The sequence below is a fragment of the Balearica regulorum genome, chromosome 14, assembly GCF_011004875.1.
Source record: "Balearica regulorum gibbericeps isolate bBalReg1 chromosome 14, bBalReg1.pri, whole genome shotgun sequence".
NCBI classification, from domain to species: domain Eukaryota; kingdom Metazoa; phylum Chordata; class Aves; order Gruiformes; family Gruidae; genus Balearica; species Balearica regulorum.
In genome coordinates, this window is record NC_046197.1 from 20420207 (window position 1) to 20435598 (window position 15392).

Consider the following 15392-nt stretch of genomic DNA (forward strand, 5'->3'; position numbering starts at 1 on the left):
GCTACGAAGAAGAGGAGGCAACAGGTTTTGCCATGGCCAAAAGAGTGTGTGACGTGCCCACCCTGCCTCACCACGACGGTGGTGCTGAGCGTCGCGAGATCTGGGCACCATCAGGGCTTCAGGTGACGCTGCCCGTGGCCAGGGTTTGCTGGAGATCACCTTCACCTCGCCCGGCACTCGTGATTTGGTGTGTATCGAGGAATGGTTTCCTCGCCAGCCCGGGATTATCGGGGCTTGGCAGCGTGTGGGTGCCACCCTGCAGCCATCCTGCCAGAACCCGGCCCTGCTTCGCCGGTGATCGGAGCTCCTTGTGCAGAGGTGCCTGGTCGCAGCCGGAGGTGCTGGGGCTCCCCGGGGCACCGCAGGGAGAGAGAACCGTGCTCCCTGCTCGGGAGGCAGAAGAGAACGCCTTCGGAGGCATTGCCTTCCATTTCATGCTGGAGGGGATCAGCTCGGGCAGAAGGACCCGAGCACAGGCAGAAGCTTCAGCCCTCGCTCTCCACCCAAGTCCGCTGACCACAGACGATAGGGTACCTGTGACCAACGGCTAGCTGGAGCGGTGTCTGCGTCTCTTCACAGAATGAGAAGGCTGATTTGTGTAGTGGGTTTTTTGTCTTGGGCTGGAGTTTTTTTCTCTTTTTTTTTTTTCCCTTTTCTTTTTGTTTTGTGTTTTTTTTATTGTCTCTACTAATAGAGAAGTTAGAAACTTGATGTCTTGTTCTTTAGCCCCATGCAGGAAGTCTGGATATGATTACGGCAAACATCCCCAAGATGCTTCTCTCTCTCACATCTGTACTGTGTTTTGATTTCCAGCAGTTTTGCCCTTTTTTTCTGTATGCAACTTCAAAATGAAAATTAGACTTGTAAGCAATATCCAGCAAGAGTGTCTTGTATGCTAGGTGCATGCAGTCACCTGTCGTTAAGCCAGCCCAGGGAGAACGCTGTGACTCAGAAAACCGCGTGCATTTGTGGTGTTCGGAGGTAAGGGTGAATAATGCCACCGGAGTGTGCTTCTCCTGAAGTTTGAAACTGCCTTTCAGAAGGTTAGCTTGGGAACAGATGGATTTAAGAGAGCAGGAAGATTTTTCTGTACACATCGCTTGCTTCCTATGGACAATAAATCGGTTGTCCCTTCCAAAGTGCGCGTGGAGCGAGAATACGCTGGGCTGTGTGCGTGCCTTCCTCGGCAAAGGGCATTGCTGCACCGCTGTGGCGGGCTGTTCGGTCGGCTTTTCTGGGCTGTCTGCTGCAGGCCCCCCCGGAGCAGCGGCACGCCTTAGGGATCCACAGGCTCCGGGTTGAAACCTGCCACTGTGCAACGCACAAAGGCCACGGATGCCTCCAGCGGGGCTGCACAGGTGACGGTGTCGCTGCCGCCCAGCATTTGTGTGCAAAACGTCTCTCACTGCTGCAACACGTCTCGCTTAAGCGCCTTGCAAAGGCACCCGCAGGCCGGCGTCCCGCCTGGGGCTCTGCAGCGGCTCCAGGTAGCCCCTGCTCCGCTGATGTGGGGCTCCGTGCCTTTCAGCGAGTTCCTCGCGTGCCTCGGTGCTGTGGGGCAACGTGAAGTCCGCTTTCTTCCCAGGCTCTCCGAAAGCGTCTTCAATCATTTAAGTTCTCTGTGCGCAGACTGGCTGCGTTACCGGTTTGGTTTATTGTGGCCTGCCGAGTCGTGTCCCTGTTCCTGACGGGGATAGGAGGAGGAAGCGGAGCTCGGGGCCGGGGTTATCGCTCTGTCTCCTGGAGCTGGCCGCATAAAACCTGCGCGCAGTTACGGTTTGCTTACGTATCAAACCCCGTGCTGCCAGCCGCAGACACGTATAAGTAGATACGAGGAAATTTCACTTTCTGCTCAAGTAATTTTATCTCCTATCACCGTGAAGTTTGCGCAGCTCTTCAAGCTGTGCCCGTACTAACGTGCAGGGCGCTGGAGGACGCGGCGTGATGCCCGCGCTGCGGTGCTGCCGGGCCGGAGCGGGGCCGTGCTCGGGCCCCTGCTTTGCTGTACAGCCTAGAGGTGGCACCCTCGGCCGGTTCTTCCCCACGCAGAAATGGGCTGCGTGGCAGCGGTGCATTTCGGGAAACTGCTATACATGCAGCTTTTTAAATAACACCCGGAGAGGCTGTTGCTGGTTGCGGGGCGGGGGGAGGGGGAAATTGGGTTTTTTTCCTGTAAATATGATTCAACACCACCAAGCTGAAAATCTCGAGCCTAATCTGTTACTACAGCATTGCTTCCTTTTCCTATTGCCTGATAAGGAGCCGCCGGAGTTACCGGCGCTGAGGACTGAGAAGCCGTGGCACAGGTGTTTGCGAGAGGTCTCAGGAATCCCCGACACTGCGTTTGCAAAGAGTTCTGATTTTCTCTGTGGGAGGTTAGGAGTAGTTTATTGCTTTGTTACAGCAAAATTACCCCCGGAATGGTGTTCTGGTGTCTGGCTGAAATATGTTCCCAGTGTGATGGATACTGTGTTTTACTGGTAACGCTCTTTTTTTCTAACTAAACTCATTTGTAGTCTCTATGCATCAAATCAGTTTTGTAAACAAAGTAAACAGGGATGACAGCCCGTGTCTTACAAAATGCGCCTCAGGAGGAGGAGTATCTCATTTGGGTGATGACAAAGGCTTTGTAATTTAGGATAATGTAGGTCATTGCTCTGGGCCAGAGGCAAAGTGCTCCTAATACCAGTTGGCTTTTATGGGAACAGGAGGTGTTCAAAATTTGGGGGTTTTGGTCTCTTTTAGTGGTTCCCGGAGGCAGGGAGCTGCAGGGAATGCCATTGCCCTGCGTGCACCCGAGGGCCAGCGCTGGCTGTCTGGGGCAGGGCGGGTGAGGGTGCTGGGCCTGCTGAGCGCTTCCCTGGGCAGAGGGGGTTCGGTCGGTGGGCTGTCGGCCTTGCTCTGGGTACACGCTTTATGGATCCGCCTGTTTCTTTGAGTGCCACCCTGAGTGCGGCGGGGCTCGCTCCCCAGCCTGGCTGTGCCACCCCACCGCCGCTGGTGTTCCCCGCGGCTTTGGACAGCACGTGCAATACAACTTGTACTTGTTCCTCTGCGGGTGTTGCCTTTCCAGTGACCTTTTAAACAAAGCGATTCGGGGGTTTTCACGGGCGGGCTGGCAGAGAGCAGACGAAGCTCGTTCCCCCCTCGGCGGCCACGCAGACCCACGCCGGCCCCGGCCCCTGCAGAACGAGCTGGCGGCGGTTGTACTGACGGTGCTTTAAGCTTTACGTGCACAAGTGAGACTTTCTGAATTCAGGAACAAAGTCTCCCCCTTATTTATATCTTTTTCTCATCTTTGTTTTGCGGCCACATGTGGCTACGTGTGCCTGGAGCGGTGCCCCGTGACCGTGGGGTCCTGCCTGGGGTGCCAGCAGCGCGTGGGTGCTCTGCTCAGCTCGGACTGGGGCCGCAAACTTCTCCCTGTGCTCAGCTCCGCTCAGCCCTCGAGACCCTGTTATTAATCCGCTCTTAGGTTTTTTTCATTCAGCAGTTTAGATTGTCTCGATATGATAAGCTGCTACAGGAGTTGAAAATTCTTATCTGTCTCTATTGCTTTCATTATTTGTTTGTTTTTCTGGAAGAAGGAAAAGCTATCAGACTTTCTCATTTTTTCTGTGTGCTTAGTCATAGCTCCTTAAAACCAGGCTGTTTTTCACAAAAGCTGAGATGCTGAGAAAATTCAAATTTCCTGTGTGGTCTCGTATGGAAAAATCTCTTTAGTTTTTAGATTGTAGCATATTGAAAATATACTTTCTTGCGAAGTGTTTACCACATTCTTCTCTGGTCTCATGCTTCTGCATCCACTCAGGTTAGAAACGGATTCCTGCTGATCACAAAATGCCCCTTTCCCCCCCCTTGCACCCCAGAAGGCGGCAAAGGCTTTCGGTGCCTGGAGGTTGCAATGTGTGCTGCAGCATCTAGTAAAGAATCAGCAGGTCCTTTACCTCGCGTGCCACAACAGTTCACGTTTGCGCATCCTGGATGGCAGACCCAGGAGGACATCCCGCTGTCCCGATCCGACCGTCTCGGGGCCGGCGCAGGTGGGCAGCTCCTCCAGCCTGTGCCCGTGTGCGTGCCCCGTCGGGCTTGGGAGGGGAGGGCAGCTACCCGGCAGCAACATCTGGATGAGCTCCAGCGTTCAGGATCATCTGTTTGTTAGGTGAGGGAACAAAGGCGGATACGTTTTGTGTATCTTTTGGGAAAGGAAGTCAGAGAAGGGCCTTCCCTCTCTCAGGCTCTACACTGAATAGTTGAGATATCCGTAATCTAATGAGCACACTTTTGGAAACGGTTGATCTGCAAGGAAAGCCCGTGAAAATGAGGCAGGCTGCAGGCAGCGAGTCGAACACGGCTGCATGTTGACAGCATTAGTAGGATACTGTTTCAGCGCCAGCCATCCTACCTGACTATTAAGCACGTGGTACCCCGTGGGCATCATCCAAATAAATAATGAATGAGGCGTAATGTGTGGGGTGCATTTGAAATGCATCACAACCAGGAAGACTGTTCCACTCAGGAAAGCGGTGCGGTGGATGCCTTGGCAAATGAACGCTGTGGGAGGAAATGCAGAGCTGTTTGCAATGTAAATAGTTTTTAATTCAGTTTCACAGCCCCTCCCCTCATGCTGTTAAATAAGGGTGACTTTGAAGTGAAGCCCCAAGAGTTGTTATCTGCTCAGAGGCAGAGCAAACATTTTTGCGTTATCACCTTTTTGCCCCGTGCGTGAGGGAACCTGGCGTCCCAGATACCAGTATTGTCTCCCCAGGACCTCGTCACTTTGCTGGGAGCCCAGTGTCGAATTTACCGTGAATGAACAGTTTAAATTTCTTTGTTTTAATGTCTCGGCTAAAGAGATGGAAATCCCAACGTTTCCTTTTCCCGTGTCTCCCTAGTTGAGCTAGAGCCCTTCCAGGCCTTTCTGCCTGGGCTGTCTGTGCCTTCAGCAGCAGCTTAAACTGAAACTTAAACCTTAAACTCAGACTTAGGCCCTGGCTGAAAGGGGTGCAGCTTGGACCTCTGGTCACCCAAGGAGAAGCTCGCTCCTGCCACGGGGACGGATTTGCTGTCAGCCCGTAGCCAGTGCCACGGCAGATCCTCGGCTACCAGGGACCACTCTTGAATCCCTTTGTCTCCGCACAACAAGGAGCTTTGTTCACTGTTTTGAAAATATTTGGCATTGGATGTTGAACGTTTTCTTTCTCAAATGGGGCGATGGTTAAGTGGTTTCCTCTTCCCTTCGAAATGAGTAAACTTCCAAACCACTAAGCTGGTGAGTATTGACTGACTCACCAATGGGATTAGCGGAGATCAAACACATTATGTCTGGTTTACTTGGACCTGGGCTTGTTGCAAGCCTGAACGCACGGCTTCTGCTGGTGAAATCGTGCTAAGCTGCCGCGTGTGTGCCGAAAGCCAACTGTTGGGTTGGTTGGATGGCGAGCGGGGTTAGGGAAAAGGGTTAATCCTTTGTTCCTTATCTGTACGTACCACAAGAGCGACAGAAGACGGCCAAACCCACCACTTTGAGAGCCCCTGTTAATGTTTTCTTTTCTAACAGAGGATCGGCTCTTGTCAAGGACCAAATGCCTTTTGCAGAGTGTTGTTGCAGCTCACGTTCTCCTGCTGAATCACTTTTTGGGAAGTGCAAGCTAGAAATTACCCCTCTTCCCCAGCCTTAATCAGTTTTTGAGGATTTGGTACTGAAAAGAGCGTACGTGCTCTGCTGAACGTTGTCCGCAGGCAGCTCCCGGGGTTAAATGGCTCTTCCCACCTTGTGCCACGGCAGCCTGGTGCCCCACGAGCTGTGATCCTGGCTCTCCCTTTCCGGAGCTGCTGCACTTTGCCGTGGATGGGAGAAGCAGCGTCAGAGGTTCTCTGCTGTCGTACTTTCGATGCATGAAACCTCACGAGCGTTGCTGCAGAGAGAGCACTGATAACCACCCTGAGCATGCCGAGTCGTGCAGCACTCTGGCCGTGCCTGCATCTCCCGCGTTGCCAGGGCTTCTGCGTGCTCTCCTCCTGCAGAAATAGCTGCCGCGCTCTGCTAATGCGTCTGAAAATAGCCTGGGAGGAAGCAGAATGACTAGACCAAACAAACAGAATAGATCTTGGCCATCTCACCCAGACTGGGGCCTCTCCCTGCTCCCTGGGGTGCTGCGCGGGCAGCCCAGCCCTGCTGCGGGGTTCACAGGATGCGACCGCCCCTTCGGAGGCTGGAGACCCGGCCCAAAGGTGCGAGGCTGAGGAGGCGTAGGGCTAAGCTAGGCTTTTTGTGTCTGGATCTGCTGGCTGCAGGATGATCTGGGGTGTTGAGGATGGAAAGCCTGACAGCGTGCAGCCGAGCGAGGTGCAGTAAATCGTCAGCTCACGACGCGAGCTGCGGGAGTACAGCGTTGGCTTTCCCCCTCTGCGGCACGTTCCTCTCTTGTGCAAACACACAGCCACACCTGAAACTGTGCAAATACTCTTCATCGTGTTAAATCCATCGTGACCTTGGTGGTCATGCTTATCAGCGCTAGGTAATTAAGTTTTAACTCCTTGTATGGAATGAGCAGTCCAGGAGTGGACTTAGGGTCTGCTTAGGAGTGGTGGAGGTGGCCTCGGCCCTAGGGCGAGGGCTGGACTGGTGGTGTCCCCTGGCTCCCCGTGCTTTCTTTGCAGGCGCTTAGGCCTGTTCTTTCCCCTGCTCATTAAAATAAATAAGCAACCCCAGAGCTATTTTTTGGAGGCCGGATTTACAGCGCAGCTCATGGGCCGTGGTGTGTGTGATGGCAGGGGGGTGGCAGGGCTGGGCAGGACCAGCCGGTGCAGGAGCGAGCACCCTGGGGCACCCCGGGACTCCTTGCAGTGTTCCCCCCACAAGGCTGGCAGGGGCACGTGGACCAGGGTCACATCGCTGCCGTTACTGCGTATAGCATCAGTGTACAGCCACGGTCAGGGGGATGGTGCGGCCACGCTGGCACAAACGCGTCGGGGATGAAATTCTTCACGCAGCGGAAGGTTCCCCCTGCGAGCCGGTGCTTGGGGTGGTGGTGGGACACGGTGGGCTGGGATGCATGGGTGTCCTGCTTGCTGGGTTGCCTTCCTTGCCTTCTCCTGCTGTTGCATGGACGTGCTTATCCCAAGCGCAGGTGAGCTGTTTGGCTGAAAGCCAGAGGAAGAATTTGGCATCCAGCTCTCTTACACTAAAAACACTGAAAATACGTGTCGATTGTTGGAGATGATACCCTCTGCTCATTGGCTGGTCCTGGTTAGGACCTGCAGGGATGTCCCTGGAGAGGTCAGCCTGGCCTCAGCCCCATGCTGCTGGGCTTGGCTAGGAAGAAGGTTGTCGTCTTTCTCTCTCTCTCTCTCATGGTAAATTTATCTTTGTCATCTTTGTTTTCCATCGCGCAGTTTATTTATGGCGTTCCCTTTATCTCCGCAGGCCCGGCGTGATCACCATGCAGGCCCTTTCAGAGGAGGATCGAAGGCTCTGGATGGAGGCGATGGATGGCCGGGAACCGGTGAGCAGAAATATTAGCGAAAAAGCATTGGAGAAAATTGTGGAGAGCTTTTCGTAGCCTGGGGCAGAGCGTTTGCTGCGAAGCAGGCTGTCACGCAGCGCCTGCCAGCCGGTGCGAGAGCTGTATCCATGGGGCAGCTCGCGCCTCCTGCCAAGAGAATAGTTTAATCCCTTGGTTAAATATTTGAGGTAATACTGTATCTCCTGTGCTTGGATTGCTCGAAGGTGCGGTGGAAAGGAGGAGGGTAGGCTTGGCCAGCACAAACACGCTGCTGTGCTGTGCTGAAAGGAAAACATGGCAAAAAGAGCAGTGGAAGAAAATACGCTGTAGATTTCCAGGGCTTTTTGAGTCCTGCAACTCATCTGGCAGCTGTTTCTGGGTCTTGCAGAGAATTGCAGATTTCGTGTGAGCGGAGGAGTGTAGCCCCTGTTCCCTGTGCTCAGCGATAGCCTCCTCGCTGCTGTGTTTGCTCCTGCCGTGCCAAAGCTGCACAAGCTTCCTCACCTCTGGAGGGATTATGGAGGTTTTCAGAAAACTCATAGTTGTTGGCTTTTTTTATTTTTTAATGCATATGCAAATTTTACTGCCAAGCTCGAAGAGCTTTGGCTGGTTCCGACTGGGTTCCCTTGGAGGAGTGCTGGTGTGGGTGCTGTGCGTTGGCGGCGCGGTCCTGCCCGGTTTCGGCGTGGCGGCCGTCCAGCAACGAACGGCAAACACAGCACCGCCGAGCAGCCTTTGTACGCAGAGTGAGACTAGACTGTGGGCCTCTGTGCCTCGGCGTGGCCAAAAGCGTAGCAGGATACGAGGAGAAACTTTGCGGATAGCGAGAGCAGCCAGGGCTGTGACGGGACAGCCCGTACGTTTTTGGAGGAGATGTCTGTGCTCTGGGCTTGAGTCAGGCTCTGGCAGTCGGAGGAGAGTCCATGTGGGGAGCAGGGTGTCCCATCCCAGCACAGCCCCACTCCCACAGGCTGGGACTGATTTGAGCAGTTCCCCCTCAAAATCCACGAAAAGGTCCTTGTTTGTCAGAAAAAAATGTTTATTAAAGCCAGGTGAGACGTGGATACACGTGGGCTGTTTACTGGAAACCACACGCTGGGCTTAGTCAAGCAACTTGCTTTTGAAACTGCAGCGGTTCGGAGGTCGGGAAGGCTGTGTGCGTGCGAGGGTGCTGCCCTGTATTTCAGGTAAAGGATTTTGTTGCGGATCACAGCCAGGTCTCAGCCTGGAATTGTAGATCATTGGGTAGTTCAGGTAGGACGGGACCTTGGGAGGTTTCTAGTCCAACCTCCTTCTCGGAGCAGATTGCTCAGCGTGTTACCCAGTCGGGTGCTGAGAGCATCCGGAGGAGGAGACCGCACAGCCTCCCTGGGCTCCAGCTCTGCTGCTTCACGGTCCGATACCCGGTCTGAACCTCCGCTGTTTCAATTTACACCTATTGTCTCTTGTCCTCCCACCGTGCAGCGCTGTCAGGAGCCTGGCTCTGTCTTTCTATGCCATCCTCGTAGGAAGGGTGCCATCAGGTCCCCGCAAGGCTTTTCCTTTTCCAAGCAGAATCAACTCCGTTCCCTAACAGGGCACGCGCAGTGTAGCTTGGACCGACCTCTGACGGTGATCACAGCTCTCTGCCACATTGGTTTCCTCCCAGCAGCAAAATTCTGCTTCTGGGACAAAATGCCCAGTTGCACCTGCAGACATACCGTTCCACAAACGGGCGTTGTGGGAGGTGCAGGCACAGAGGCAAAAAAGGACCGAATGTGTGTTGTGTGCACAGGACAGCCTCTGCTCCCTTTTTCTATCATGTGTTGAAAAGGGACCCTTGTTTGGGAGAACCAGCCTGCTCCTCCGCCTTGGCTCTTCACCCAGTGGCCTTGCCCTGGGGCAGCTGTAGTGGGAAGACACTCGGTGCAAGGCCAGGTACCAACCTCTCAGCTCCAGCGTGCAAGCTGTCTTGTTCCCTCCTAAATTAACCCCTGCCTTGGTTCTGTGGTGGCACCTGGAGACAGGATATTTTTTAAAATTTCTTCAGAAACAAAATGGGCATTCTTGCTCTTAGTCCGAATCAAGCCTTGTCCTCCTTCAGCCTGCTCACCTCCTTCCCACTGCCTTGCCTCCACCGGGAGCTGGTGTCACAAGGATGCGAAACCCGGTCACCTGCAACGTGAGCTGCGTGAATCCGGTCATCCAGCTGCATTTTGACCTGCTGATGTTACCAGGGCTTGGCACAACAGCAGAGCTCGTCTCTTAGGATCGGGTTGTAGAAGTGCGGCCAGAGATTTTGCGTGCTTGTAGAGTGCTGTACGTGCGAAAGGTGCTGTGACGTAACTAGTGCAGGACGGCCTGGATTATCCTGTTTCAGAATCTGGTTATGTGAACTCCTTCAAAAACACACAGGTCTTCGTGCTACTGCCTGCATATTTCTACTCTTCACTATCATGCCCATCAGCTTAGGGTAGCTTGCTCATCCAGCACATCAAGGGCTGTTGCTACGCATTAATGCAATACCTCGTAGCACTTCAGTGCTACTGGCGCTTAAACCTGGCCTTCCAGGTGTGGTGCGGGAGCCATGGGAACGAAGCCTGTATGGAAATGGATCCACGAGGCATTTTACTGATGGAGACGGTGCGTGTTGACAGACAAGGTAGCTCCTTGTCCTCAGTTCTCCTCCTCAATCCATCAGAAGTGGAGTTGTTGGTCTGTTCTGTTTGGGTTCTCATCTTGCAACACCAGGGTGTGGGATGTTACCTACTCCGCAGAGATTTCCTTGAGCAAGAGACAAGGATTTAACCTTTGGACTCCTAGAAATATCCATGTGACTATATTTCTGTAACCAAAAAAAACCCTACTGGAAAGAATGTCTGGTTTTCCTTGGATTTGAATATTGAGTGTGGGAAAGATTGGTACGGTGGGGACAGTAATTCCATGTGCAAATTCAGGCTGTGGAGAGATTAAAGTGGACTGGAGTTCGTTTCTTAATTATAATTAAAAAACTAAAACCAAATGTCGTATTACATTTTAGTAAGATCTAAACATAGAATGTGGGCTGCATTAGCCAAGACATTTGTCACAACTTGAAAAGATTTATTATATATTTTACAGTCAAAGCAGTCTCCAGATAGCTATCATCAGTCTGTTAACTCTTACCACTTGTTACTAATTTGACTAAAAGCCCTGTGTTGATTTTGGGTTTTCTTTTATATTACAGAGGCTGGAAATAGGAGAAAATACTAAGTCTGTAACCGAGCAGTTCCATTCGGTTTTGTTCGGATGTTCAGGATAAGTTTCCTATGTTTTTTCTCCTCTGGTGATGCAGTTTGCAAATGTATATAGTGGAGGCCACAGTGATTCTGAAACTTCCGTGGAGCCTGAGTCAAGATACCAAAGCTGTGTTGGCTCATAGCGGTGGCTGTGGTAGGCTGCAGAAGTGAGAGGCGCGCAAATTAGGCTGTTTGCTTTGTGGCAAAGAACTGAACAAGATAAGCATTTTAGTCAGGTTGTGGCTTTGCTTGCCAAGTCTGCAGCGAGCATGCCGGCCAAAAGAGAGATGTTGGTGTCAGCGGTTCCTGCTGTTACCTTCCGAGCAGGTCGGTAATCTTAGAAATCATCTCGCATCAGTGAGGGCAGAGGTGGGGTGCTGGGCTTGAAGTGCTTGGGACACGGAAACGTTTCTCTAGGAAAGCAAGACTCGCAATGTAAGGGTACGCAGAGGGTTAAGGATATGAAACATGTTAGATCGTATCCCCGTTGAGCTATATTAATCCGTTGTCCATAACCTTGGGTGGTGATGGAGAAGTTAGTGTTAAACGGTAAGTGCAACAGCCTGCGGTCCCGTCAGAGGAAATAAGCCATGGATGGGATCTGAGCAGTGCTGTTCTGGCACTCGCATCACGCTGCCCTTTGCTCGATTTGTTTGGTTTTTCTTTTTTGGTCTTTAAAGCAACACAAGTCTATAAAAATACAGCCAGCATTTCGTATCAGAGTTGGTTTCGTTAGTGTTGTACAGCCGAGTGCACCACGGGCTGGGGACGAGCTGTCAGTCTCATGCCCTGGCAGGGGAGGGAGGGCTGTGACGTGGAGACACGCCAGCAGTTTCTCCTTCCCTTCTGCTCCCCTCACCCTTCCTTCAGTTCTTTAACATAATCTGCAAGTTTGCAACAGCAGAAACAAAGTACAAAGTCCCTTGCATGCTTCAGGAGGCTTGAGGCTGGTGACGGAATGGAAAGGCAGCACTGCAGAGGCTGGCGGGTTCTGTCCTGCGACTTCCCAGGAGTCGGACCTGTTGTACTGGAAGAGCCCGGCTCGTCTCGGAACTCGCATATCTTGGTCCTCGGGTGACGAAGCTCTGTCCTCCAGAAAGCAGATAAGGTTTCTGCTCCCATTCTGGAAGGCTATTTCAGGACCTCACCACTCTGGTGTCTAGAACACTTCCCGGGGTTTCCCACGCGCCCAGGTTTAGTCGTGCCCAGTTCGTGTCTGCTCCCCCACGCGAGGGCACTGGGCTGCACGGCCGCTGAGCCGCGAGAAGCTGGGGGCTGAGCGGCTGCTGCGGAGTTTGGGTTTTGTGCCGGGCGCTGAGACGCCGTGTTCACGTTCCCAACCAGGGGCTGGGCCTGGCTGGAAACGCGATGCTGTCTGTCAGTGCTGGGAACTCGCGAACTTCAGAAGTAGTTACGGCTGAATTAATGGACGCCCAGAGGGCAAGATCCGCAAAGTCTTTTAAATGATTTTTGAGATATTGTGGAGACACTTAAACTCTCTTAGGCCTTCCCTAGGTGCCGAAGGTCTGCAGGGACCAGCAGCCCTGTGCTGGAAGCGTTCTGCTGCCTAGATGTGCCACTGCTTTGCTTGGGCAAGGAGCACCCTGCACCCACCCCGGCTACTTCAGCAGCGTGCTTCATCCTTTGTCCTTAATTTCTTCTCCTCCATCTGAGCCCAAACCAAACTCTTTCTTAGCCTTCAGTCTGGACCTGGCTCCCACCTGTAGCTATGGGTCATGGCTTGGAGTTTACAGTGGCTCTGTTGTTTATTAGCCTCACGAAACGAAGCGCCGGGTGAGGCCTGTGAACCTGCACGAGCGCCTGGTGCCTTTCCTTGGTAGTGGGGGGGTGTCTGATACTGCCCGATTCTGCAGGGTGCTGAGGGCTCTCGCTTGCAGCCAGCAGGAGCTCGGGGCGATCAGACACATCGTGGTGGGCATGAAGGACTCGATTCCCTTTCTGCAGCCGCCTCCGGGCTCCCGGCCATGACTCAGCTCAGCAGAGCCCAGCTCCTCCTCGGCTCTGCGGCTGTGAGAGCCGCCCTGACCCTGGCTGGGGCTGCGGTGGCCGCCCTGGCACTGGGTGACCGGGCGATGTTTCATTTTGGGTGTTTGGTGTCACCTCCGCGCTGCCTTGGGAGCGGAGCTCGGGCTCCTCACACACGTCCCCCAGGGCCGTGGGTGTGCGGGCAGCACAAAATGGAGCAGGGTGGCGTGGGGGGAGGCCATACGGCTGCTCTCCACTAGATGGCAAGCTGAGACCAGCCCGCTCATTGCACTTGTGCCCCAGCGGGGTGTGGGCAGCCCCCCTGTGCCCCCCGGGGCTCTGCAGGGTGTCCGGGGCTGCCCTCACGCACTCGCCCCAGGGGCTGTGGGTTTGGGGGAGCGTCGTGCCCGCCGGTGTGGGGCTGCCCGTGCCTGTCACCCAGCTCCTGCATTCATCCAGGGCCGTTCGTGCTGCACGGGGTGGGGAAAGTGCTCACTTCCCAGTTTTGTCCCCAAATTACCCCAAAATGTGAGCTGCTTCCCCCCTCTGTTCCTCTGTCTTCCTTCTGTTGCTGCCCCCAAAAAAGTAACTGGTAATTTTGGAGGCAGGCAGTGTTTGATCCTGGTAAACTGAGGGGAGGTGAGTACAGACCTTCAACACTTGTGAGGTCTCTCGACTTCTCCCTCCCTCCTCAGCCGTGGGGGTCCTTCCCCCCTCCCTGTCCCTCCATGGCCGCCAGGCCTGCCGTGGGGCCGGGTCTTTCTGTGGTGGCTGCTGCCACCATCATGTGTCACTCTGGTTTGGGGCCGGGGTGCCCTGCTCTGGTTGATTTGGTTTTAGGAAAGGAGCGGAAGCGAGATGGCTGGCCCTGCTCGGCAGCTCCCCACCCTGCTGCTGGCCTGGCGATGGCGGGGCAGGAGCCTTCCCCGTGTGTTTCTCCCCAGGGTCTCCAGCGGTTCCTCCGCATGGGCAGCGTGGTGCTGGGAGCGGCGGCCCTTTGGGAGCCGAGGCCAACGGCAGCGGGACGATGCCCACCAGCGCAGCGCGCTGGGAAACGCCTCTGAAGCTGCCACCGCCGCGGTCCTGTCCCAGCCCCTCGGCCGCCCTCCCCGTCTGACAGCTGCTCGGCGGTGCTGGAGCCCGTTCGGCATTGCTGCTCTGGAAATGTGGTGGTGTGTTTTTGTAGCAAACCCCAGCGTAACAACAAAGCCCAGCCTTGCATTCCTGTCCAACACGCAGCACCCTCGCCTCCTGCCTCCTCCTCGGATATTGCTTCTGGGAATTCTTTCTGAAATTGTTTTTCATTTTCCTTGTCTAATTATACAAAATGGTGAGAGATTAATTTCCCAGTGGAAATGATGTCTTTTGAACTCAATCCAGTGCTTTCAACCTCGGCATTCCTGTCATTTTGGCTCATTCAAAAAATAAATTAACTTGAAGGGCTTCAGTCCCAACACCCGTGCTGCCACGGGGGTACGGTTGGGCACCAACCGCACGCCGTCCAACCCTCTCGTATTGCACCGGGACTCGCTGGAAGCTGCAGATCTGCTTTATCCTTCTAATTCATCTCACCTCTGACTCCTTGGAGGTCACTTTCTTCTTCTGCGCTGGTTTTGGTACTGCGCTCATTGCCCCTGAAGCTCAGTGTGTCCAGCAGAGCTTGAAACACCCTCGATGGAGACGGGGACCAGCGATTTGTGCTTCGGCTGCAGCGTTGACAGCTGCTGCCGCACCAGCAGCAGGTCTCGGGGACCAGCCGCTTTGGTTACTGCTCTTGTTGGCAGCGCTTTTCTCCGAGGGCACTGCCTGTAAATCGGTGGTCACCGAGGAAGGTGAATTACTAGAGACGGTAGAAAAATCTTCACCCAGAACACCTTGTCTTTGGCTGTTTTCTCTTTTCGTGGGAGAGCCTGTGGGCGAGAGGTCAGAGCGATCATCACATTTGCTCTTCTGGTGCTCTCCAGGGTTTGGTCTGTGTCTCTTCAGCTTGTGTCCTCGCAGCTTTTTCCATCCTGATCTTTTCACCCTCTCGATCCCACAGACGTGTGTTTCTGTGGGCTTTCCAGAGAAAGATCGTTATTTGTGTATGCTTTATCTTGCAGTTTTTTCATGGCCTTCATCCTGTCTGGGTTTGTTTGCTTATGGCAAATTCTTTCTTTCTGTTCTGTTTTCCATGACCTGACTCATTCCAGTTGCTGCTTCTCCATCTCCCTCTCTCTCTCTCTTTGCTGAACAGAACATTTTTTCCCCCACTCTGCCCCCTCTCAATCTCTAAATTTCTATTGTTTGCTTTTTCTCTTCACCTCTAACCTGCTCCTTGGCCCAGACAACCTAGTGAACTTTCCCTGAACCGAAGCTGCAGTCTCACCCGTGCTCTCGCGCCGCCTGGGAGCATCTGAACTGCCTCCGAGAGCAGCACCTCCGTCTCGGTGGAGGTGCATCGCGTGCGGCTGCAGTGGTGGTGAGCCCCACTGCCGGCTTGGTGGCAAAACCTGCCCCAGTGGAGCTCCTGCTCGGCTTTTTTGTGCCCCATAGTTCAAGATTTTTGCCCAAGAAAGTTCTTTGTGAGCACTAGGTGATGGAAGAGGATCCTCAGAGAATGAGCCTGAGCTTTCAGAGCGAATGATAATTTGTCATTTTC

At 53.9% G+C, this 15392-nt stretch overlaps 1 protein-coding gene across 9 annotated transcripts in view; it reads left to right on the forward strand.

The window, feature by feature from the left end:
- The window catches only part of ARHGAP26 (Rho GTPase activating protein 26), a 152360-nt gene that overhangs the window by 40271 nt on the left and 96697 nt on the right, over window positions 1–15392 (forward strand). For all 9 annotated transcript variants that reach the window (XM_075766784.1, XM_075766776.1, XM_075766779.1 and 6 more), the window contains one exon: window positions 7430–7508. In XM_075766784.1, coding sequence (XP_075622899.1) covers window positions 7430–7508 — 79 coding nt within the window. The remainder of the gene's footprint in view (window positions 1–7429; window positions 7509–15392) is intronic.